Genomic DNA, 26926 nt, shown 5'->3' with positions numbered 1-26926 from the left:
TCTATTCTCTTAAACAAGGTGTTCTTAAACAAATCAAGCATTTTTAAAAGGATTATAGTATAGTCTATCAATTATCTGTTAAGAGAGTAACAAAATTTAGTGGTTTAAAACAATAAACGTTTCTTATCTAACAGCTTTTATAGGTCAGGAATCCAGGTTTCCCTTATCTAGGTGCCTCTGGCTCAAGTCCTCTCAGAAGGTTGCAGTTAGGGTGTTGGCCAGGGCCACAGTCTTATCTGAAGGTTCAACTGGGATGGGTAGGTCCACGTTCAAGCTTACATGGTTGTTGGCAGAATTCAGTTCTTTGCCCCATGGGCTTTTTTGGGGCAGCTCACAACATGACAACTGACTTTTCTCAGAGTTAGTGAGAATAAACGTAAGCTTACAAGATGAAGTCTCAGTCCTTTTGTAAACTAATCTTCAAAGTGACAGACTATCACCTCTGCCTAATTCTCTTTTTAGAAGTTAGGCAGGAACCCACATTCAATGGGAGGAGTTTACATTAAGGCATGCAAACTAGGAGGGGATTATTTTACAGGCTGCGGACCACACACTAGATTATTGTTTTAAAAATGAAATAAAATTCCAAAATATTAATGTTAAAGGAGAAAATAAAAATCAACCATGAGTTATTCCTGATTAAATGACTTAGTTTTTAAATCCCCCCTCCCCCCAAAATGATACTATTTTCTTGATCTCTTCCTTCTCTTTAGGGAAAAAATGCGTTTTTCAAAGATTTAACGTCAATTCAGTTACTACCTAGTGGGGAAATGGATCCAAATTTTATTTCTATAAGACAACAGGTAAACTTGTTATAAGACTTTTTTGTTTCTTGAAAAAAAAAATAGTAAAACAAAAATCAAGCTGTCTTGGATGACCACAACCAAGGTATTCTTGGGAACTTGTTTCCCTTTAAATTATGTGTCCCTTTTTTTTGTAATTTAATAATTTTAGTGGAAAATTCTAATTGACCAGAGACTCAACAGTTACTTTAAATATTTTTGAAGGAAAGCAGATACTAACAATATGTTGCTGTGTCTTTTTCTCCATTTTCAAGTTTTTATTGAAAGTTGTTAGTGCAGCTGTCCAGGCCCAGCATGCAGTTCGGAAGGACGAAGATCCCTCGGAAGATGCAGTAACCACTCCTTTTGGGAAAGACCAAGATTGGCCAGTTCTAGCTGTGGATTTAGCTCATCACCTTCAAGTTAGTGAAGATGTCGTTAGAAGACATTATGTAGGGGAACTGTATAACTACGGAGTTGACCATTTAGGAGAAGAGGTAATAATGACCCTATAAATGTTAATTGGGCTTAAGTTATAAAATTGATAGTTGGAGTAAAGAATCAATAAAGTAGCCAATAATGCTTTCCCTTTTCCTCGTTAGACCTTCTGAGCATAAAAATAGAACCAGAAGATGTTAAAATACAAAACTATAACCAGATTCCTGTTTACAGTCAGTACTAACTAAACTCTACAGTGTGCCAGGCCTATTCTGTGCACAGGGATATAGCAGCAAACAAGGTTCCCTTCTCATAAGGAATGATAATCTTCTAGTAGCAGCACAGATTTTATATTGAGTGGTAAGTGCTATGAGGAAAATAAATAGGATGATGTAAATAAACAGGAACTATGACAAGGATAATCAGAAAAGGTAACATTTGAACTGAGCCCTCAAAGATAAGCAGCAGCCAGACACTCAGAAAACTAGGGGAACTGTGCTTGCAACAGAGGTAATGAGAAGTACAAAGGCCCTGTTTAGACTGGGTTCTCTAGAGAAGCAAAACCAGTAAAGCTTACAGAAGCTTATAGAAGAAAGATAAAATTTTCTTAGGAAAATGGCTCACACACTTATAGAAGCTGGCAAGTCCAAAGTTCTTGGAGGCTTTTCCCAACTCATGCAGTTGCAGGGACTGATGAGCTCAAGGTTGGCAGGCAGTATACTGGCTGTTGACTCCAATGAATGATGAATCCAAGATCTCCAGGCCGAATGGTGGATTGTTTGCTCATGGACAGTTGTAGGCAGCACAACAGGATCCTGATCCGCAGAAGAATGTCTCTTTTCCCAAGATGTCCATAAATATACTGGAAGCAGGCCACACCCCTAGGGAAACTCCTTTTCAATGGATTGACTGCTCAAAACATACACATCTGATCCTATCATTGGAACAGCACATATCACAACTGCTTAAACCACACAGAATTGTGGTCTAGCCAAGTTGACACACAGCTCCAACTATCACAGGCCCTGAGGTAGAGACTAGCTTGGGCAAAGGATCAGAGTATGAGATAAGGTGGGCATGCTGGCAGGGGCCAGACCATAGAAGGTATTAGCCAGCAGTTACTCAGGTGTATCCAGATGCCATTGGAAGGTTTTGAGCATTTGTGATGTAATTTCATAAAATTCCTTTTCTTGGCCAGAAACTTGGAAAAGAATGTATGGTCATACTGAATTGAAATGACGATAAGCAGAGATTTGAGTTTTAAAAGGCATTTTTGATTGTTTACTTTGGTGTTATACATGCCACAGCTTAAAAATGAACTAGAATCTCTTTACTGGCAACCCTTCTCCTAGAATAAACCTGTATGCTAGCTTTTTTAAAAAATTGTGATTTGGGTGAAAGTTTACAGAGCAAATTCACTTTCCATACAGCAGTTCACACACACGTTGTCTCATGACATTGACCACAATTTACCCCAATGCAACAGCTCCCCTCCCACTTCCTCCCAATAGTTACCACTTCCCTGTGTCCATCCCTCCATACACTCCTGCCCCCTGGCTGTCTCCCTGTGCATAAACAGCCCTTCTTTCTCCCATGATTGTTCTCTCCAAGAAATGTATCTACCTAGTGTAATGTTCACCTCATATGCCTGTCTTTTGTTTGGCTGGAAGCCACAGGTGTGGGTTCAATTCCAGACCTGAAGGGCAGCTAGGGACCATAGTCTCAGTGGTTCCACCAGGCTCTGTCAGACCAGCAAACCTGGTCCCCCCCTCCTTTTATTTTCCAAATGATAACTGAGTTTTGTTCCACATTGTTCTCCCTCTTTATCCAGGATCTCCTACATAGATCTCCCTCCACGTGGTTGACAGTGGTACCCGGGCACTATCTAGTTCTTCTAGTCTCATAGTCATATAGGCTGTGGATCACATGGTGTATCAGTCGCTAGGACTAATTGTTTCCATGAATCTTTGGTTTTCTTCATTTTTCTTTGCTCTGGACAGGGAGAGACCCATTGTTGCATCTAGATGGCTGCTCGCGAGCTTTTAAGATCCCATTTGCTACTCACCAAAGTAGGAGGTGGAACAATGTTCTGTGTAGTATGTTATGCCGATTGAGCTTGATGTCCCCTGTGACTATGGTCCCGAGCCCACAGGTTCAACTACTCGGTCCCTCTGGGTAGCGGTTATGACCAAGAAGTGACTACAACCTTGTCCCTTGTCAGCTCTACTATATCCCTGGGAATTCTTACAGAACATACAAATACACTTGTAGAACCATTGTCTGCCCTGTCTGCTAGCTTTTACTTTTTCTTCACGTTTATATCCTCAGGCCATTTTTCAGGTTCATGACAAAGAAGTCCTTGCTTCTCAGCTACTGGTGTTGACTGGGCAAAGGCTGGCTTATGCGCTCTTCCATACCCAGACAAAAGAAGGAATGGAACTGCTTGCCAGACTTCCACCCACACTCTGTACTTGGCTGAAAGCAATGGTAAGTACAGCAGAATGAGCTGAGTTAGAAGGTCATTGGATATTTCCATAGGTGCATATTTAATAAGTTAAGAAAATTTAAAATTTAGTTTACAAAATTCCCAAAGAAAATCATTTTTATTGGGAAATAAGTCATAACAATTACTGTTTAGTTGTATATAACTGATGGTTTATTTTTGTGTCCCATTTGCAGGACCCCCACGGTCTTCAAAACACTTCAGTGCCAATTGCAACAACAGCTAAACTAGTAAATAAAGTAATTGAGCTTTTGCCCGAAAACCATGGGCAGTATAGTCTAGCCGTACACCTTATTGAAGCTGTGGAAGCCATATCTATTTCTTCTTCATGACACGTACCTGCTGGGTTAATGATAATGAAAATAGTCTTAAAACTGTGTGATTATAATGTGAATTAGTGCATGGTTATTTTACATAGTAAAATCTGGAATTTTATGGAGGGAATGTGTTGGGTTTTTTTTTTTTTTTTTTTGTAAAATAAAAATGTGTATTACTTAAAAGTATAGTCTACTCCTTTGGTTAATACTGAAGATAAAATACAAACAATTATCAGTTATACCATAATTACTAATACAGATGTTTTATTGTTTATTTCTAATTCAAGCACTTAAGTAGCTTTATTGTAAAACTTTTGCTGTTTTAAAATTGGTTATAATTACAGATTATGTTCTTATAAAATGATGTATTTCATACTCAAAATGTTAATTGTTGTAATTAAACTTACATGTGTTCATGTACTGTCTCCATCAGTCAAGATGGAGAAACATCCCACTCTCCTTTAATAAGTGTTGCAAAAATGCTTCTTATCATGCTTAGTCCTGTGCTGGGCTGCCTGAGACTTCTGGATGCTGACAGGTTCCTTTCCCGGAGGTTATGTTGTTGCCATCAGACAAGGATGGCCTTGCATGCAGAGGAAGAATGAGTTCAAGATCATCATAATTGTAACAGGGGACACAGATAGGACCCTTAACCTATTTTACTTGCCAAAATTGAGAATCTGAGATGCATGACCAACACAGCAAAATTAATTATAAGTAAGTTAAGATTAGCTTTTTGCCAAGGTTCAAAGTTGTATCCACATCAGGTAATTGTACAGATGTATTATCTTGTAAAACGTGTATAAAAGAAAAAGACCAAGATGCCAGGAATCTTAAGTCCAACTTTATTTTTCCTACAAGTGTCTGCTCTGGGGTTTGGTGATGTTATATGTCCTTAGGAATGGTACAGAAGATGCTTAGTCATGTTACAGCTTTAGCAAACCTACCTCACAGCTGAGTTGAGAGGCTAGAATAATTTTGTACCCTACAGTGCCTAGAGCAGTCCAAGGGCTGAATAAATATTTGCTGATTAAAACCAAATTAACCAAAACTGTAACAAGTGCTTTGAGCACTACAAATACCAAGTATTTATTATGATACACCTTTCGAATGTAGCCATACAGTAGTCATTGATAATGGATCACAATTGTTATTCATAGTAACTCATTGTAATACAGAAGTTTGTTCCTTCACTTCCTTGTAAGAAGCCAAGTAGTACCAGTTGTACAAAGCTGAGTAAGTCCTTCAGGGATGTAAAGGAAAAAATGTGGATATTTAGGGATATTCCAATGTAATTTCTTTTTAACAGTCACATCCAAGTTAGAACTTAACTTTGCTAAAACTTCATTACTGTTAAAGTAATTATCAAATTGAAAATCTTGAAAGATGATAAACTTTTAAGCTGTTTTGATGTGGGTTGGGGCTTGTGTGTCTTGCTGAGATGCACATTCTGGTCAGGAGTAGCACTGAAAGGGCCTGAACTTAGTGTACCCTCCCAGCCTCTGCTTGGATCTTGCTATCCCACCCAATATTTATATGACTTCTTGTACATGTATCTAGCTTTCTATAAATAGCCACTTGTTACATGTATTCTTAAGAAATTAGTTCTTCCTGTGATTTTTCTAAATACCCTTACAGTAATATGAATTTAGGAGGCTCGTCCAAAAAACTTGGTATTATAGGTGTTTTTAAAGATTAAACCCTCAGTTGATTCCATTTACACTTTTTAGGTATACCTATTAAGCATTTTAGATAATAAAACTGGTTAAATTTACTCTGATAGGACACATACTCACATCTGAGAATACTTGAGAATATTAATGAGCTGAAATATGGCTTATAGAACCATGACACCCAAATCATTGAGTCTCTAGTTAGAGTTGAATCCTAAAAGTTAACATTTCTAGAAATTAAAAAATTGAATTCTGAGGTATATATATGTTTAAGAAAATCAAATATTATTACTATTATTTCATCAAGGGCTTCTAAATAAATCTGATTGATAGGAAGAAAGAAAAATAGCTATGTCTACATTCTGTAACAACAAAGAGCCATAAATAAAAGAATTAGATTTTATATAAACAGGTGATTTCTGAAATAAAGGGTGTATTGTACTTACTGTAATTATTGATGGCAAACCCCAGTACCCACTAGTGTTCTACATATACCTCTATCCCCATACCCTTATCTTTCTTCATTAACATTAAAATGCATTATGTACCTTGTTAAATTAATTCCATTATATATTATATAAGGCTGAAGGAAAACAAAAACATTCAGGTAATCCTAACTCCTACACTGTAAGTTGTGTACAACTAGAGAGGCCAAGTTAAATGTAGAGAAGGAGATACATAGAACTAAGCTTCTAAATGCCTCATACTTTCACAAAAAGAAGAGAATTTCAACTTTGTTATAAAAATTCATCTATAAAGAAAAATGAACTGTTTTACACTGAAATTGGTTAGTTCACTTTAAAAAAAATTACAATTTTAAAAAACAGAAAATTCAGATTAATAATATTAAGCTTATGTTGAGTGTAATGTTTAGTATAACCATCATATGTTGCTGCAGACTATTTCATTTATAGGAGACAAATATTTTTAAAGTGCATTATAGCAACAGGGAGAACCCTCACTCAACCTGGTAGAGTGGGTTTGTTGGGCTTTCTAAAGTCAGATTCCTGCTGAATAGAATTCACCATCCTTATAAATATTTTAATATTTTAAAATTACAATAAATAATAAATTCAAATAAACAATTTGAATTATTATATGCTCTATTTACTGTAATGTACTGTAAGTAGTGAAATTCTGTATATACTGCTATTATTTTTATTGTTCTGAAGTTATGTAAATTAGTGAAATAAATTTTCAGCTTTCATACTGTTTTCTTAACATGCCTAAATGTAAATATTGAGGGATTTCCCCCCCCCCCTTTGGTATAACAACAAATTTGGTGATGCTCTTTTATTTCCAATTCAACCAGAAAAATTAGCGATTATGAAAATGTTAATGTTTGCTTTTGAAGGACCTGAAATTACTCTTTATCTCTCAAGGGAAACATACCCACCATATATCCCTTTAAAACCATTTTCTTCACTTGATATCCACAACTTCTACACCAATGTCAATAGTTTTCCAGAATGCCTTTATTTTCAGATATTACTGTGTCAAAAAAAAAAGACTTATTATAAAATATAAAACATTTCTGCTCAGCCACATTTAAAGGCAAGCATGTATGTTCTGAGTAAGTCCATTATGGATACATATATACACACACATTTCTGCATATATATATATTCATACAAACATCATTCCTTCTCTAGTTCAGGCACTATTACTGGTATAATTCTGATCTTGACCTTCATCTTCTATCATTTACTGTTCCACTCACCCATTGCCTAAACAAAATCTTGTATTTCTTTCTAGTACTAAAAACAATTCATCCAAACCCCGTCACTACTGGCAGAGGGGTTCTTGCTCAAGAGAACTGTTAACGCAAAAGCGAGGTCCTACTTTGCACCAACAACTTCTGCACATCGAGGGCAGAGTGCATCTGAAGACTCAGCTGTATACTTCCAACAACGAGGGCATTTTTCTTTAGTAGTTGGCATGACAATTACTTTATATGAAGACTCTTCACGAATATCACCACCTGTGAAAGAAAATAAATGAAGCGCATTGTGAAAGGCCATTCAACTGGTATCACTCATTCTAACTTGGCTTAGCAGGTGCTCCTATTTCAAAGCTTTCTCTCCTTCCTGCCCTGGTAGAACTTGTTAAGTACTTATTTGCCCCATTACATAAAGAGCCAAGACAATGGAATCACACAATCCAACAAATTAAAGGAGCTAAGGAACTTGAGATCAGAGGTTAACTCAAGTCACTAAGCTCTGTTATCTGCCTTCCAGCTCTTAACTCAGCTGTCTTTCTGATAAATTACACTGCCTCTCTAGCTGGCACTTGACTGTGAAGAAATAAAAGGCAACTTACAGCAACAATTGTAGTATCGCCACTCCACTCGAAACTTCTTGGTTTACACAAAAGGAAACAAAAATGTTCCCAGTATTACTTAGACCAACAAGTTGACTAAGTCACAGGACTGAGCAGAACTGCTCTCCAGGGTTTTCAAGGCTATAAATCTTTAGAGAAGGAGACAGCCTTTTTCTCCTGCAGAGCAGCTGGTGGGTTTGAATTGCCAACTTTTTGGTTAGCAGCTGAGTGCTTTAACCACTGCACCACCAGAGCCCCTTATCTAGACCTCAGGCAGATGAAATATAGTCAGTAAGTTATTTTCTGTCTTTCTGCAATAAAATGGACATTAACGTTTTAAAAAGCAAGTTCAGCCAGATCTTTATGCTTAATGCTGCCAAGCTTCAAATATAAAATGACCCCTATAAAACCTCCTGCTTGGTCCTGAATGCTATAAAGAACATAAGCAATTTCACTTTTCCCAACATATCTGCTTGATTTCTCTCTTAATCTGTTACTCTGCCTCCAGTTCCATCAATGATGATAAACTAGTGGACAAACATCCCTTATAAAACAATATCTACAAAGTATTTGTTTATGAGGTTATCACTGTGGGAATGAATTAATAAAATTTCTTTAACCTCTCATTAAGAAAGGCTAGATGATGATAATTGGGTTGTGAGGGATAGGAAGTTTTAGAATACTGGGAAAGGGTGAGCAGACATAGCAGTACTCCATATCAAAGGAGAGGGACACAAGGGAAACATGAGGGAGTCAGACTAACTTCACATGGATTAACAATTACTCAAAGCAAAATCTCCTCCTCTTATCCTTAGTCCTCTGTTGCCAAGATCACTGAGGGGAGTGGGGGAACCACTCCTAACCTGCGGGACTGCCAGTAAGTGATTAGACCACATCTTTCTATGGAAATCACATAATAAATGGCCATGTTTCTAAGCTGGTTCTCAAAGGAGTCCTAACCAGGGTCAGTGCTTCTAACAGGCTAACAGGCTAAGCAAGCCTTGAGGGCCTGCCTGCCCTCACCGCTCTAGTCATGCCCAGCTGCTAATCCTGGCAGCATGCTTAGGAAAAATCCTATGACCCACTCTGGAAAACACTGTTAGTTGCCAGTGAGTCCTTTTAACTCACAGCAACCGGCAGTTACCAACCCCCATAATACATGTTATATTAAAAATGTGAGGTACATACAGTAGTTTGTAATAAAAAACTACTTTGTGACATGCATCAAAGCATTATTATTGTACTGTTTATTAAAGATGTTTTATCTCTCAAAGTGTTTCATTAATGTTTTTTATGCATAGAAAAGTACAAAAAAATTCACTGCTATCAAGTTGATTCCAACTCATAGCAACCCCCATTGGGTTTCCAAGATGGTAAATCTTTACAGAATAATTGCCCTGCCCTATCTTTCTTCCACAGAGCAGCTGGTGGGTTTGAACTGTCAGCCTACTGATTAGCAGTCAAATGCCTTATGCACTATGCCACTAGAGCTCCTTTAGAAAGCTACACTGTATACTACATAATAAGACAAATATTTGACTAATATTAGCTGTGACACATACCTAATTGTTCCTTCCAGCTTACATACAAAATCAACTTAAAGACAGACTTAGAAATGGAACTCGTTTATAATCAGGACTGGCTGTATCTGCCTTTAGAATACAGGAAAGTTCAAGATGACCTATAATTATCATTCAATTTTTCAGATACCACTTGTTACTCTCACCTCCTCCTTACCTTCTAAATTGATTAGGAATGTTCCTGTAAGCTCAACTGCATCTGCAGTTATCTCTCGGGGTTCTTGACTGAGTAAAGTTGTCTCAGAAGCCATCATTAATTCATTCAACTGAGAGGTGCTAGAAGTCTCCTGAGTTTGTAGCATCTGGTGATAATTATCAGGGACAAATTGGGAAGTTATAAAAACAGACACTGTCAATTCTTTTGTGAGGAATCACTTGGTATCATTATGTTCTTATTAGCATAATACTTTAAATACATCAATTCTTTCTATGAAGCTTTAAGTAAAATCTTCAAATCAATAGTAGTATTGAAAATATGCTTTATACCAGGGACTTTGCTAGATGCTAAATGTCCATTATTTCTAGTCATCACAAAAGTCATACACAGTGTTTATTATTTTCATTTTACAAATGAGGTAACAGGCTCAGAGAAATTAACTTGCCCAAGTTTCTCAACCACAAAGTAGTGGAATTGGAGTTCAAGACTAATATATCATCCTCAAAGCCCATACTTTATTTTCTGTATCATGCTTCCTAGATTAGAAGAGGGGTGAAGATGCTATATATAAACACTTGCTTTTAGCAATGTAGTGCAATGGTGGCAATCTCAAAAAATGCAGAGTACCCCCAATTTGAATGTTTGATGCTACTGCTTTAACATATCACTTTATAAGCAAGTGAGAAGTGAACTTCAAAGAAAAAAAACAGCAGCCTAGATTTCTGTATCTAGAGAAAGTAACCTTCAAAAGTGAAGGAGAAATAAAGACATTCTCAGACAGACAAACTGAAGGAATATATCACCAGGAGACCTGACTTGGCGAGAAACATTAAAAGAAGCGCTTCAGTATGAAGGGATGGACACTGGGAGGAGGTAACTATGGGGAGGAAGTGGGAGGGGAGCTGCTGCATTGTAAATTTTGGTCAATGACATGAGACAAAGTATATGTGAACTGCTGTATGAAAAGTGAATTTACTCTAAATCTTCACCCAAATCCTATTTAAAAAAAAAAAAAGAAGAAGAAGCTCTTCAGTAAAAAGGAAAATTATATAGGTCAGAAACATGTTGTGTGCAGTTTAGTCGGCCCCGACTCATAGCGACCCCTCCTTGGGTTTCCGAGGAGTTGCTGATGGGTTTGAACCGCCAGCCTTCTGGTTAGCAGTCAAGTGCCTTAGGCACTATGCTGCCAGAGTTCCTAGGTCAGAAACATGGATATATATAAAGAGTATAGAAGGAATAAATGACATATTTTCTTTAACCTAAGAGATAACAATCTGTTCAAAATAATAGGAACAATGTATTCAGTGATAATAGTTACAACAGTATTAATAAGGGGTCAGAGGGAGGAATTGAAAATAGTCTAAGGTATTTTCACTATCTGTGAATCAGTATGATATCAATTGAAAGTAGACTTAGATTATTTGTAAATATATATTATAAACTCCAGGGCAACCACTAAAATAATTTTTTACAATAAGTATAATAGGACATATTAAGACAGGAGAGAAAATCATATAAAATGCTCAATTAAAACCAGAAAAGGCTGAAAAAGAAGACTGCAAAGAACAAGGATAACAAAAAGCTACAAATATGGTAGATAATAATCCAACTATATCAATAATCACTTAACTGTGCATGATTTAGAAACACCAGTCAAAAAGACAGGCTATCAGTCTACATAAGAAACCCTACAACTAGCATCATAATAATGAAAAACTATATAGATGTTTTTGCCATAAGATCAGTAACAAGACAAAGATGTCCCCTCACTACTATTCAGCATTGTACTGGAAGTCCTAGTTAATGCAAAAAGACAAGAAAGGGAAATAAAAGGTATATAGATTTAGAAGGAAAAAAACAGTACTGTCTTTATTCAAAGACGGTCTACATAGAAAATCCCAAAGAACCAACAAAAAACCTCCTGGAACTAAAAGATAAATACAGCAAGGTTGCAGGATACAAGGTTAATACATAAAAATCATTGCTGTACACAAGCAATGAACAATTAGAACTTGAAATTAAAAACACATCATTTATATTAACATTAAAAAAAAAAAAAAGCCCTGAAATAATTAGGTATAAATCAAACAAAATGTGTATGAAATGAGTAAAGTCAAAATGATTTCCCCCACCCTGGTTAAAACAGATAATTAGAACAGACAGGGCCCTGGATGGGAATAGACAAGTAAACTTAATTACCCTCAACTAGTTCCCCACCCCGGTTGGAGACAGATGAGTAAACACAATAAGCTCAGTTCCTTAAGAACTGAATGGAACAAAAAACATTCTTTCCTGCTATTTCCTTAGGCACAGGTGATAAACGCGTTAATGTGTCTTAGAAAACAACTTGAAAATTAACTCTGGCCCGAGGACATGCGCAGTGGGACAAAGAGGAACAAAGTTAATGGGAACTAACACTCTCCCCTCTGCCTAAGCCCTGATCAGCTGATGACAGGAAGTGGGTGTGACTCATCTGGTACGAAAGTGCACTGGATCAAAATGCTACTGTCCTTTTAAACCAAGGTGAAGGAAATTTCAGCCAATGTCAACCATCTCACGCCCAAATACCTGAAATTTTTATGAATATGCATAACCCTCTCTTCTGAAACCTACAAAACTGTAATTCAGTGGCATTTCGGGGAGTCAGATCTGGGTATGGGTATCCCTGCCTCCTTGCATTGCCACTTTGCAAAAAATAATTTTCTCTCCTTTTAATCACTTGGTGTGTAAACTGTTTTGGCCTGACTGTACACCGGGCAGGGACCTGTGTTTGGTCATATTTCATATACAGGAGCTATATAAGGAAAGCTACAAAATTCTAATGAAAGAAATCAAAGAAGATCTAAATAAATGAAAAGATAGTCCATGTTCATGGATTGAAGACTCAATATTATTAAGATGTCAGTTATTCCCAACTTGATCTACAGATTCAGTGCAATCTCAATGAAAATCCTGGCAAGTTACTTCATAAATAACCACTCAGAATAGCCAAGACAAGACTGAAGAACAATAAATTAATTTGGAGGACTGACATTATATGACAACAAGACTTAATGTAAATCTACAGTGATCACAACAGTGTAGTATTGTCAAAACAACAGGCAGACAGATCAATAGAACAAAACAGAGAACCCAGATAGAAACCCAAGCAACTGACAGTCAACTGAATTTTGACAAAGGAGCAAAGGTAGTACAATGGAGAAAGAATAGTTTCTTCAACAAACTGCTGGAAAAACTAGACATCCACATACTAAAAAAATGAATTTAGAACAGACTTTATTCCTTTCACAAAAGTTAAAATGCATCACAGACCTAAGTGTAAAATGTGAAACTATAAAACTAGTAGGAGATAACACAAAATTTAGGTAACCTTAGGTTTGGCAATGAGTTTTAGATACAATACCATAAGCATAATCCATCAAAGAAAAAATCAGTAAGTTAGACTTCATTAAAATTAAAAATTTCTGCTCTGCAACAGACATTGTTAAGAGAATGAAAAGACAAGCCACAGACTGAGAGAAAATATTTAAGGGAGGAAAAAAAAAAACAAAAAACATTGCCATTGAATCGATTCCCACTCATAGTGAACCTTTAGGACAGAGTAAAACTGCCCCATAGGGTTTCCAAGGCTATAAATCTTTACAGAGGCAGATTGCCTCACCTTTCTCCTTTGGAGCAGCTAATGGGTTTGAACTGCTGATCTTCAGTTAGCAGATGAATGCTTTAATCATTACACCACCAGAGCTCATTTTGGATACAAGTCCTGTATCAGACATGTACTTGGAAAACTCATATCTAATAAATATAACAGGAACTCTTACAACTCATCAAGAAAACAAAGATCTGAATAGGTACCTCACCAAAGAAGATAAACAAATAAGCTTAAGAAAAGATGTGCAACATCATCTGTCATCAAGGAATTTCAAATTAAAACAGCAATGAGATACCACTACACACATATAAGCATGGCTAAAATCCAAAATATTAACAACATCAACAGCTAACAAGGATGTAGAACAACAGAAACTCTCATTCACTGCTGGTGGGAATGCAAAATGGTACAGCTATTTTGGAAGATGGCTGGTTGCTTGTACAAAGCTAAACATAGTTGCATTCCTAGGTATTTACTCCAAGGAACTGAAAATTTATGTCTACATAAAACCTGCACATGAACATTTATAACAGTTTTATTTATAATTACCAAAAACTGGAAGAGGAATAGATAAATTGTGATACCTCTGCACAGTGGAATATTATTCAGTGATAAAAACATACAAGCTATCTATCAAGGCATGAAAAGTCATGGGGGATCAGTCCAAAAGGCTATATACTGTATAGCTCCAATTATATGACATTTTGGTAAAGGTATAATTACATAGAGACAAAAAGATCAGTAGTTGTTTAGGGTTGGAATGAGGACATAGGGATGAAGAGGTAGAACACAGGATTTTTAGGGCACTGAAACTATTCTGTAGGATACTGTAATGTGGATATCTGACCTTTTGTAGTTGTCAAAACCCACAGAACTGTACAACAAAAAGAGTGAACCCTGATGTTGACTAAAGACTTTAGTTGACAGTAGTATTGATTCGAGACTTCTGGTAAGATGGAGGAATAGACAAGCTACACAGACTCTCTTTAACAAAGAAAAGAGAAACCAAATGACAGAGATACAGAAGACAATTCTAGAGCCCTGAGCTTTGAAATGAACTATGCAGAAGTGATGAGGCACCAAATAGTGGAAAAACCTGAACAAAAACAGTGAGTATGGAGATGGCTGGAGCACAGCGGACTCTGACAGGACCAACAGCCTGAATTTCCAAGTGATGTTGGGACCTGAGATTGACCTAAAGATCAGCCCTGGTCGCCAAGGGCTGCAGGGATGACTGTGCTGGTGGCATATGACTAGGAAAGGAAACAGCAAAGAGGGAGACAACCTGAGCTGTGGACTTTCAGCAGTCTGGAGGGTGCAGTCACTTTGATTATTTATAAGTGGTGGCCATTTTGGATATTTAAAAGTGACTGAGGGCACAGCCATTTTAAATGTTTACAAGCGGCAGCCATTTTGATATTTAAAGTGACTGAGGGTGCGGCAATTTTTAATATTTACAAGAGGTAGCCATTTTGGATATTTAAAGTGACCAAGGGTGCTGCCATTTTGAATGTTTACGGGTGGTGGCCATTTTGGATTTTAAAGTGACAGCATTCTCATCCGGATTCCAGGGACCCAAGAATAGGCTCCATTTGCCAAGGATGGCAGCAACGTATGAGAGGCAGACAATGGGAAAGGAGACAGTTAGTGAGTGCTTAAGTGCTGCCAACTAGCAAATAGAGGAGCACAGCACAGTACCCTGCTTACATAGATAACATACAAACAAAAGAAAAATCGTGGGTAAGTCACTCCAACATACAATCACCAATTAAACATAAACACAAAAACATCACAATGCCTCAGAGACAACAGAGCATCACAGTGCACATAAAGAAGCAAGATAAAACAGGAGAAACAAGGGACCAGAATACAGACCCAAAACATATCCCTGAGGAAGATGCAGCATTGGAACTCTCTGATAAGGAATTCAAGAGAATTATATTCAGATACCTTCAACAAATTGAAAGATCAAGGAAAACATTGACAAAATTGAGGAAAACACAGAGAAGACCCTAGAACAATTTAGAAAGACAATACAAGAACAAAATGAAGAAATAAATGAAAAATTAGAAATGATACAAAATCTACAGACAGAAATCCAGAAGATAAATACTAAATTGTCAGAAATAGATAACACATTGAATAGACAAAGGAGTAGAACTGAATCAGTGGAAGACAGAATTAGTGAGATTGAAGGCAAATACTTCAATACATCTTTGCAAAGGGATCAATCAGAAAAAAGATCAAAACAAAATGAAGAAAGCCTAAGGTTGATGTGGGACACCATCAAAAGGAATAACCTACGTGTAATCGGAATTCCAAAACGGGAAGAGACAAATAAAGCCACAGAAACAACTGTCAAAGATTTGTTGGAAGAGAGTTTTCCTGGTATGATGAAAGATGAAAATGTATCCATTCAAGAAGTCCAACAAACCCCAAACAGGATAGACCCCAAAAGAAAATCACCAAGACATATCATCATCAAACTTACCAAAACCAAAGACAAAAGCACCAGAAAAACAAAAAGTTACCTCCAAGGGGAAACCAATAAGACTAAGCTCAGACCTCTCAGCACAAACCATGCAGGCGAGATGACAATGGGATGGTAAATATAAAACCCTGAAAGAGAAAAATTTCCAACCAAGCATTATATACCCAGCAAAACTGTCCCACTGCCCCTCAAATATGATGGTGAAACTAGGACATTTCCAGAGAAGCTGAAATTAAGGGAATTTGTTAAAACCAGACCAACCTTGCAAGAGATACTAAAGGGAATCCTTTGGACAGAAAACCAACAACAGAAAACAATAACTGACCATTAACACACATGATGACATAATCCAGAAACCAATCCAGCTATGGAAGTGCCCAAAGTAAATAAGCCTACAAGATTGTAAAAAGGGAACTAGAGACATCAATTGAAAAATGAAGACAAGTGCAAAGCAGAAAGGGAAAAAAACTGTATAGTTATAGAACTTCTAAATGGTAGGGAAGTCCAGACAACTACAAGGTAGAATGGACTGTTCTAAACTTGGGAAGAAAACTATAAATCACAGGGTAACCTCAAAGAAAAATGATAAACTTTCACATCAAAATGAAAAAGAGGACCAGAACAAATATTTAGCAAGTACTAAAACAATAGCAACGAAAGAAGTGATAATTCATAAACAAAACGAGGTCAGCATAGAAAATTATATGAAACAAAGAAATCAACACCATGAAAAAGCACGTAACAAAATGACAACAACAAATTCACACTTGTCAATAATTACATATCTGGCAAGGGACTTATCTCAAGATTTACAGAAAACTCCAACACCTCAACAGCAAAGGGATTAACAATCCAATTGAAAAATTAGCAGAAGACATGAATAGACACTTCACTAAGGAGGATATTCAGGTGGCCAACAAATACATGAAGAGATACTCACAATCACTGGCCATCACAGAATGCAAATCAAAACAGCAATGAGATACCATCTCACCACCTCAGCACTCATGGCAAGGTTCAACGAGACAGAAAATAACAAATGCTGGCAGGAATGTGGAAAGATTGGGACTCTTCATGCACTGTTGGTGGGACTGTGAAGTGATAAAACCACTGTGGAAAGCAGTATGGCGATTCCTTAGAAAGCTGGAATTGCAGATACCATTTGACCCAGCAGTCCCATTACTAGGTATATACCCTAAAGAAGTGAGAGCCAGGACAGGAACAGATATATGCACACCCATGTTCACTGAAACACTATTTACAATAGCAAAAAGATGGAAACAACCTACATGCCCTTCAACAGAAGAATGGGTAACCAAACTATGGTACACACACACACAATGGTATACTAAGCAACACTAAAGAGTAACAGAGTCAGCAAAACACTGCATAACAAGGATGAACTTGGAGGACATTATGCTGTGTGAAATAAGTCACAGAAGAACAAATATAGTATTAGTTTGTTGTTGTGGAGGGTCAAGGAATGGTTTATATATGGAGGAAAACTTTCTTTGTTGGCTGCTGAGGGGGAGGGGAGGGGAGGAAACATTGCAAAGATAGAAAGATGCATTGACCCATGTCGCTTTAGTTTTGTGTGTTTCACTGTACATAACTTATATTTCAATAAAATGCATTAAAAAATAGTAGCAGTAATTCATCAACTGTAACAAATATACCATATTAATGCAGGATGTTAACAGGAGAAACTGAGTAGAAAGTGAGTATTCAGGAACTTTCTGCTTAATTCTTCTGTAAATCTAAAACTGTGCTAAAAAGTAGTTAATTTAGCTATCAACCAAAATGAGAGGCTAATTTTAGGAAGCTATGCTACCAACAAAACTCTTTTAACAAAATACTCATACCAATTTTCTTCTTAAGCATTAAGGGCAGAAAAAGTACTGAATCGCTATGTTAAAACCAATCTAGCAAACTGACCCCCCTCAAACCAAACCAAATTCACTGCCAAGGAGTCAGATCCAACTCGAAGCGACCCCTCCTTGGGTTTCCGAGGCTTTATCACTATGGAAGTAGATTGCCCAACCTTCCTTCCAAGGAGTGGCTGATGAGTTTGAACTGCCAGCCTTCTGGTTAGCAGTCAAATGCCTTAGGCACTATGCCACCAGAGCTGCCAATGGGGATCCTCAAATTCTGGTTGTCCTTTTAGAAATAAAACAGTATGAATGTTTGTGATATACAGGACAGTTTACTAGAGCAAATGAATTTTCTCCAGATCTCACGAGATAAAGATGGAAATGCTTTTTTGGGATTTCTTTTAATGTGATCCAGATTGACAAAATTCTCAGAAAACACTAAATTAAAAAAAAAAAAAAACCTTCCCCATTTTCCTGTTGTGGTGGTTATGTTTGTGTGTCAACTTGGCTGGGCCTGGTTAAGCTGATGATAGTTATTCCCCATGATGAGACTGGCAATCAACTCCATGGTGGGATCTACCACAAGCACCTGAGTAGCTGCTTTGAGTATGTGGTCTGCATCTCATATATAAGCAGAAGCTTTGGGAATGGTCTCTAGATTATGGCACACTTGGACCCTGCATATAGCCATGTTGTTCAGCAGCCTGCCATGCTCTGCTGACCTTGGGACTTACAATGGACTTAAAATAATGGCCTGCCGTGTGTTTGGTAACATTGGGACTATGCCTTTTTTACTTGTCAACCTTGGGTTTGTCATCCTTAGCAGCCAACAGCTGTCTGAGTGAAGAAATGCCTCTAGCTCCAGTGGGCCGGGAGCAGGAGGCAGAGCTGAACCTTAAGGTTGAGGGGCTTTCACCCTGCCCCTGGAGCCTGGCACTTTGAACTTGGACTTAAAGCCTCCAAACTGTAAGAGAATAAACTCCTGTTTGTTAAGGGCATCCCATTTGTGGTATATATTCCTGTCAGAGCAGCACTAGGTAACCAAAACAGAATATGGTACCAAGAGAGTGGGATGCTGCTCTGACAGATACCTAAAATGCGGAAACAGGAGTGGAGTATGTCCTTGACCTGAGACCCTGGCATATGGCATAAGAGATAGCAGGAGCAGAGCCCAGAGACCAGCATGAGACAGCAATAGTCTTACCAGCCCACGGAGGAGAAAGCCGGGTGCCATTGTGCAGGCGGCTTCCTGGAGAAGTGGGTTGCCTTTAGGCATTAATTGGTAAAAGAGACCAGCATGAGACAGAGTAGCATGCTGGCTGGCCCACGAAGCAAGAAAGCTGAGTACTTTTTGGGCAGGGTTTTCCAGTGGAATGGGTTGCCTTCGGCATTAATCAGCAGAAGCAGAGAGACCAAGGAAATAGAAGCAGAGCTGCCTTAGTCTTAAGGGTAGGACCATGGCCTTTGGGGGTAGAACAACCACAGCCCTCTAAGTTTGAAAGCCAGGCCTTCACCACCTTGGTTTTGGAGTGGGGGGCTGCTCCTTCATGTGAGCCAGTGGGATGGAGCCATAGCTGCTACACAAGAGTGAGGGGGCAGAGCTTCCATGCCCAAGAGGGAGAGGAACGGGGCCTGCCAGGACAAGGGGGTGAGATTATCACTCAGGAACTAGGGGACTGGAGCCACCCAGTGGAGGAGACCTATACAGATACCACCTATTGAAGGTCTGTACAGGAGCCAAGTTGACAAGGGGTGGAATTGTGGTGGTTATATTTGTGTGTCAGCTTGGCTGGGCCTGGATGAGTGGCTGGGCAGCTGGTGGTAGTTATTCCCCATGATGAGACTGGCAATCAACTCCATGGTGGGATCTACCACAAGCAGCTGAGTAGCTGCTTTCGGTATGTGGTCTGCTTCCCAGTATATAAGAAGCAGCTTTGGGAACGGTCTCTGGCTTATGGCACGCTTGGACCCTGCATGTAGTCGTGTTGTTGTTCAGCAGCCTGCCATGCTCTGCTGACCTTGGGACTTACAATGGATTTAAATTAATGGCCTGGCATGTGGTTTGGTAACATCAGGACTGTGCCATTTTATTTGTCAACCTTGGGTTTGTCATCCTTAGCAGCCAGCAGCTGTCTGAGTAAAGAAATGCCTCTAGCTCCAGTGGGCTTGGAGCAGGAGACAGAGCTGGACCCCAAAGTTGAGGGGCTTTCACCCAGCCCCTGAGCCTAGCACTTTGATCTTGGACTTAAAGCCTCCAAACTGTAACAGAATAAACTCCTGTTTGTTAAGGCCATCCCATTTGTTGTATTTTCTTGTCAGAGCAACACTAGGTAACCAGAACACCTGTATTATAACACTACTGCCACAGATTTATGGCACCCGTCTTCTGGATAGTCCGAAGAGCTTCATGGTCAATAAAACATTATGAATGAGTGATGATCTGAGGACTCACTGAAAAACTCACTGCCATTGAGTCAATTCTGACTCATAGCGACCACCACTTGGTTTCTGAGGCTGTAAACCTTTATGGAAGTAGATTGCCCCATCTTCCATCTGCAGAGCAGCTGGTGGGTTTGAACTGCTGACCTTATGTTTAGTAGCTAACTGCCTTATCCACTAGATACCAGAGCTCCTTAATATCAAGACTAGAAGACAGAAATCCTAATTGCTAAATAATAAAAGCACATTTAGACTGATTTTTAAAAGCAAATTTCAGGTGAAGTTGTAAAATCCTAAACACCATTTCAAAAGGCACAAATTGCTACATACCTCCATTATCTCAAAAAGCAGTCCAGGCTCTATGACAATGACCACCTTGTACTCTGCTGCATTTTTGCCAGGGATACTTCCAAGGAAAGAATCTCTCATCGCACATGCACTCTCCACTGCTTCTTCCAATCCAGGCTTCTTCCAGATAGAACTTGTATTAATCCACCCAGTACGAAAAACACTCTTGGGTTCTGGGAAAACACAACCCAATTTAAATTGCTTTACATACTTCCTAAACTGAATATAGAGCTCTAAACCATTAAATATTTATTATTAATGTGAAGTAAGAATTTTTATTTTTATTTGATAAAATATGGAGCCATTGAAAATATTTACCAAACATCTGTGTCAACATTAGGAAATGTTACATTTAAACAAAAGATAAAATAAACAGTGAAATCTCAAAAAAAAAATGCATAGAAACAAATTTCTCAATACTAACAGTAATTGTCAATGAGTAGTAAGATGAGTAATTCTGCCCTCTTCTTTCTAAACTTCTGCAGTTTCTAATAGTCTATAAGCTTAATTCATTTAAGGGAGTAAACAATCATAAAAATAGTCACTAAAACGTACTATACTTTCTATTTTAATAAAACCTAAAATATATTTCTGAACATTTATAAAAGTATTGAAGAAAAAGTGATTTCTCCACATTGTGAAGCTGCTGATACATTTTAGAAAGTACTGGGCAGGAAGGCCATTCTGAAAAGAACCTGTCTACAACAATTCTACAAATAAATGCAGAAACTACTAACTGACCAAGAAACGTCATGCCATAAAGTACACATCATTTGAAGCAGATAAAAGTAAAAGATGCACCCTCACAAGGGATCTTCGTTTAGAGAACACAGTGAATATTCCTTACCATTAGCATAAGGTATGTGCTGGAACACTTCTTCAGCCAAATGAGGAAGAATGGGAGCAAAAGAACGGACTATTACATCCAAAATTTCAGCTAAAGCAGTTTGACAAGACCGTCGTTTGGGATCATTTTCATTTTCACAATAAAGCCTGAACAGGAATAACTGATTCAGCAGTTGATACCACTTTATGTATTATGATCATCAAGATAAGATCTGCCTCAGGTTGAGTTTATAGTAGCAATCCTATGGTTCTACATCATCTTATAATTAAAGAATAAAATATTCTATAGTAATAATTTTTTGATACCTTATCTTCTATTCTACTTTAATCCCTCCAGGTGTCCCGACTTCCTCAGAAAAGTAGCTTTGCTATGCCCAATTCTGTTTTACAGATAGCTATTAGCAAGAATCTAGACTACTATATTAGTAGTTAAAAAATTATTAACACATTAGTCACTGATATTTCAACTGTGATGCTTCACTCCCCACAATGCTATTAGTGTTTTAAGAGAGGACTTGGGAGTTATAATCTCTATGTGGAAAATCATGGGGTACCTTTAATAGGTTGGGGTTGATATCTTACATTGGACTAGTTAGTATAAATATAGCACCACCACTTGCACACAGGAGCCATAAAAGATTTAGTACCAAATTTCCTTTTTAAAGAACATTAATAGCATTATACAATGGTATTATATGATAATTGCCTATATATTTACCTTTGTTGCCATCAGTATCTGTGAACTCCTGAGAGCAAGTACAATGTTCATTATCTCATATTAGTAGCTATAACTTATAGAGCACTTTGTCAGAGCATTAAGCTTATATTATTTCTTTTAATTCTCTTAACCACATGAGATAGGTATTATAATCCCACTTTTTACAGGAGAAGAAACAGAGTATAGGATAAATTTCCCTAAATTATATAACTAGTAAGTTGCAGGACAAAAGTTCAAAATCAGGCTTGACTCCAAAGCCTAATTTCTTAACTTCACAATGCTGCACATCTTGCTCAGCCCTGTGCTGCCAGTGTTTGCCAAGCGCAGAATACATACTCAAGAAATGTTTGTAGAGTATTTTAATATTCAGTATACATACCTATCTTTGATTATGCTGAAATAAAAGTTAGAGAGTTCTCTAGTATAAAATGCGCGTAATAGCCGAATAACTTTTCCAAAATCATATTGTTTGTATGACTCTGTAATCTAAGAAACAAAAGCAAAATATGTTAGGAAGCCAGGATAAACAAATGAAAATCCAAGTCACCATAAGCAAGTGTTCCTTTCAGAATGTGTTTCAAAGACAGACAAATTCAAAACATGGCTCTTAAAGATCTTTTTTTTACTATTTTATTCTTTTAAATTGTGTTTTGGGTGAAAATTTACAGAGCAAATACACTTTCCATACAGCAGTTGAAGATCTTTTTAAAATTCATTTCTAAGTAACAAACTGGATTACACAGGAAATACTAACTAGTCTACTGTAGAAACTACAGAACAATAATCATCAAAGAAAAGGATCAGGATTTAAATGATGAAATCGCACCATTTTAAAACTCCAGAGTGTAAGTAACAATTCACTAACGTTTCCTCACCTTTGCCTAAAAAGTAAAACTGGGCAGAAATTTGTGTGTGCCCTCTGACTTAAGGGTATACTCAAATAACCACATTCCCAATTTTGGGTAAACACAATTTGTGTTTATATCAAAATAAGCAAATATCTTGCAAGAAACATCTAAGTAAGTCATTTATCTCTATACTTTATTATGTAGGGCATATCTGCAGACAAATAAAATAGAACTCTAACTACTCTGTTCCTTCCAAATGAATAAACAGACAAAGCTGAGCTTGAGAGAAAAATGTAGTCTGAGGGGAAGTCTGGGCCTATTGTTTCCACCGTATTTTTCTAAACTCATGAGAACCTAGGAAAGAAATGTTAACTCTTCATACCTAAGGTCTACAACAACCTAGCAAGTGTGGAATAAATCAATTTTAACTTTTCTCATTGCTACCATTACTATTTCTAACAAAGTTTGTTATATTCTCATGAAACTAAAAATTTAAAGTATAATAGTGCTGATAGTTCTTTTTTCCAAAACCTTATTAATGTATACCCACCTTGTTAGCAAAATCATGCAGTAAGTGTAGCATATACTGGTCTATGACATGCATATCTGCAGCAGGAATGGAATCTGTTTCTGGGTTGAAACCAGACACATTTCCCAAAAGAAAGCGGAGTGTATTCCTAAGCTAGTCATATTGGGGGAAAAAAGAAATGACACAATAAGTAAAAAATATAAGTCCTTTAATATTCACTGAAAAGTTATTTTATGCTATAATTAAATTTCAACTCATGCCATTTTCTTAATGCAATATTTCTTTTGTCATTCCTAAGTAAGACTACTATGCAAAAAAAAGGTAAGTCTTATCTCAATAGCCATAAGATTGAATTCTCATTATATTTTATGTAACCTTAGGTGAAATTACTTTTAGTGGTCCAATTTATTCATTTGTCTAGGTAGAATAATGTTATTTTCACCTACTTCACAGGTTAAGATAAAAAATCAAAGGGATGAATGAGAAAGGTCACTGAGTACATAAAAAGAAATAAGGCAGCTGCTAAAGGGGCAGGGAGGCAGCATCTTCTGGTCTCCTCTAACTCCACAAGAGGAAAACAGAATCACCAGCAGCAGCCCAAGGCCTGTTCCTATGAGGCCAGACATGCTGCCACCCCCCAGCCCTCTTACCAACCTTGAAACCAATCATCCCTCCCGCAGCATCCACCATCTCCTTACTGGGTTTGATAATTCACTGCAGTGGCCACACAGAACTCACCGATTATGGGATTTATTAGGGAAGCAACAGGTTACAATTCAAGTTCAGGAACATGCTCAGGATACAGTTCTTCAATTAGGACAGTCTTCCCTCTGCTGTGCCCTTAGACAATCCTCTCTGGACCTTGGCCTCTTGGCCTGGCCTCTGCCTTTGTGGGCCATGTAAGCCTGCCACTCTGTTCTGTGCCTCTTGGTTCCACAGCTGCCATCTCTCGGCCGGGAATCCCTCTCAGCTGGGCATCTCTCTCAGCTGGGTATCTCTTTCAGCCAGCAGTGAGATTCCCTCTCTGCCTCTAAGAGGGCTCATTTTGAGCCTGGCAATGGCAAAACTAACCAATTCCAATATTAGAGTTCTACACACGTGAGAGAGAGTGAACTTTCCCAGAAGAGATTTTGTGCTGCTCCAACAGAAATACCCCAGGTGGATGACATTAATAATCAAGAGTTTAAAAGCAGCTACTCACAGGAATCCTGTGGGAGTTACAAAGACTATGGCTACAAAAGCCATACCATGTAAGTCACTACACTGCAGCAGCATATAAAATCATTAATATTACGACCAATGTTCTTAAATAAATTATTACAAGATATTTTTAAATACTCATAACATGGAGACTTCATTTATTCAGTTTTGCAGTCTCTAAAATGTGGCTTTTTGTTTGCTTACAATGCTTTTGTAACCTTTTCATAGAAAAATAATAAGAATAATGAATCTCACCTTGCTAATATCATCTCTGGCAGCATTAAGTACAGATGGACCAACTGTCACTTCAGTGAAGACATTGGACTCAGCTACCCACCAGCGAAGAACATCAGCACCATAAGGTGGCTCTTTGCTTTGATCCTTTTCATTGAGAAAAAACATAAACAGACCGTCTTTCAATTCCAATTTGTTGAACAAATGTTTACTCAGAAATGTTTGAACACAGAATATAAGTTTAAAATATACAAGCACTGTAATGAATAAAAGCTAATAATCCAAGCAATCAGGATGCATCTAAAAACAGTAAGGACGGCAAAAAGGAGTATATACTCTGCAATCCTGTTCAATGCACAGATGTTAATACCTAATCTCCGTCCTGTTGTGTCTGTGTGCATCTATTACAGCTGGTGGCTAGATGGAAGCTGTGCCCTAGATATCTATTTGACAGGGCAGGGGGGAAAAGGTAGCTTTTTCCTTGCAATATTCCCTACTAACTTTGTCAAAATGATTATAGGGCATTGTTGTTGTTGTTGTTGTTATTTGCCATCAAGTCAGCCCCGACTCCTAGCAACCCCTCCTTGGGTTTCCGAGGCAGTTATCACTACGGAAGTAGGAGTGCCCAACCTTCCTCCCGAGGAGTGGCTGGTGGGTTTGAACCGCCAGCCTCCTGGTTAGCAGTCAAGTAGAGGGCAGTAAAAAGCTAAAGGAGTAAAATAATAGACATATGATTTCTTTCATAAAAGCAATTCCAAAATAAACTAACTTATCAGCAACTCCAGATTTGATATTGATTAATGACTTGCTTTAAAATGTATACATGTGAAGGATATGAAACAATGAAATCTGCACTTACAAGTTACAATTTCATTTTTTTCTTATACTGCTTTGACATTTTTAAAATTTAGAAAATTAAAAATGAAACAGGATGGCTCAGGACCTAACTAGAGAATCAGATTTGAATTAAGCAATAATCTCATCATTTTTTCATTAAAATCATATATGATTTAAAAGTCTAGATTTTTTAACATGGTAAGCATCCTCTGTTAGTATGATGTTGTTGTTAGGTGTTGTCAAGTTGTCTCCGACTCAGCAACCCTATGCACAGAACAAAACACTGCCCAGTCCTGTGCCAGCCTCATGATCTGCTATACCTGAGCCTATCATTGCAGCCACTGTGTCTATCCCATCTCGTTGAGGGCCTTCCCTTTCTTCATTGACCCTCCACTTTACCAAGCATGATATCCCTCTCCAGGGAAAGGTTCCTTCTCACCACATGACCAAAGTAGGTGAGATGACATCTGGCCATTCTCGCATCCAGGGAGCATTCCAGCAGCACTTCCAGGACAGATTTGTTAGTCCTTTTAGCAGATCACGGTACTCTTAGCATTCTTTTCCAACACAACTCAAAAGCATTTACTCTTCTTCGGTTTCCTTATTCACTGTCCAGCTCTCATATGCATAAAAGGTGAATGAAAATACCCTGGCTTGGGTTAGGCACACCTTAGTCTTCAAAGAGACATCTTTGCTCTTCAGCACATCAAAGAAGTATTTTGCAGACTGCTAACCAGAAGGCTGTGGTTCAAACTCACCAGCCACTCCTTGGAAGGAAGATCGGGCAATCTAATTTCATAGTGATACCACCTCGGAAACCCAAGGAGGGATTGCTATGAGTTGGGTCCAACTCCATGGCAGTGAGTTTGGTTGTTTTTTTTTCTGCCCAATGTCTGATGTCTTGACTGCTACTTCCACTGCTGTTGACTACAGAACCAAGTAATATGAAATCCTTGACAACTTCAATCTTTTCTCCATCTACCATGAAGCTGTTTTTTGGACCAGTTGTGAGGATTTTTGTTTTCTTTATATTGAAGTATAATACATACTGCAGACTGTAGTCTTTAATCTTCATCAGTTAAGTGCTTCAAGTCATCTACACTTTCAAGAAAGTTGTGTCATCTGCATACCGCAGATTGTTAGT

At 37.8% G+C, this 26926-nt stretch overlaps 2 protein-coding genes across 2 annotated transcripts in view; one reads left to right on the top strand and one right to left on the bottom strand.

The window, feature by feature from the left end:
- RAB3GAP2 (RAB3 GTPase activating non-catalytic protein subunit 2) overlaps positions 1 to 4055 on the top strand; it is a 175304-nt gene extending 171249 nt beyond the window's left edge. The window contains exons 32-35 of the mRNA XM_007936932.2: positions 714 to 803; positions 1058 to 1279; positions 3549 to 3707; positions 3900 to 4055. Of these exons, the coding sequence (XP_007935123.1) occupies positions 714 to 803; positions 1058 to 1279; positions 3549 to 3707; positions 3900 to 4055 (627 nt within the window). The remainder of the gene's footprint in view (positions 1 to 713; positions 804 to 1057; positions 1280 to 3548; positions 3708 to 3899) is intronic.
- Positions 4056 to 7551: 3496 nt separating this feature from the next.
- Positions 7552 to 26926, bottom strand: part of IARS2 (isoleucyl-tRNA synthetase 2, mitochondrial) — a 96710-nt gene continuing 77335 nt past the window's right edge. Inside the window, exons 17-23 of the mRNA XM_007936930.2 lie at positions 24967 to 25092; positions 23533 to 23664; positions 22514 to 22620; positions 21418 to 21563; positions 20553 to 20743; positions 9770 to 9914; positions 7552 to 7694 (exon numbers count right to left, since the gene is read on the bottom strand). Coding sequence (XP_007935121.1) covers positions 7552 to 7694; positions 9770 to 9914; positions 20553 to 20743; positions 21418 to 21563; positions 22514 to 22620; positions 23533 to 23664; positions 24967 to 25092 — 990 coding nt within the window. The remainder of the gene's footprint in view (positions 7695 to 9769; positions 9915 to 20552; positions 20744 to 21417; positions 21564 to 22513; positions 22621 to 23532; positions 23665 to 24966; positions 25093 to 26926) is intronic.

This window comes from Orycteropus afer, unplaced genomic scaffold (genome assembly GCF_000298275.1).
Source record: "Orycteropus afer afer isolate SDZICR_OR568_19922 unplaced genomic scaffold, OryAfe1.0 scaffold00039, whole genome shotgun sequence".
NCBI classification, from domain to species: domain Eukaryota; kingdom Metazoa; phylum Chordata; class Mammalia; order Tubulidentata; family Orycteropodidae; genus Orycteropus; species Orycteropus afer.
Note: the sequence above shows the minus strand (reverse complement) of the source record. Positions and strands in the feature narration are given on the sequence as shown.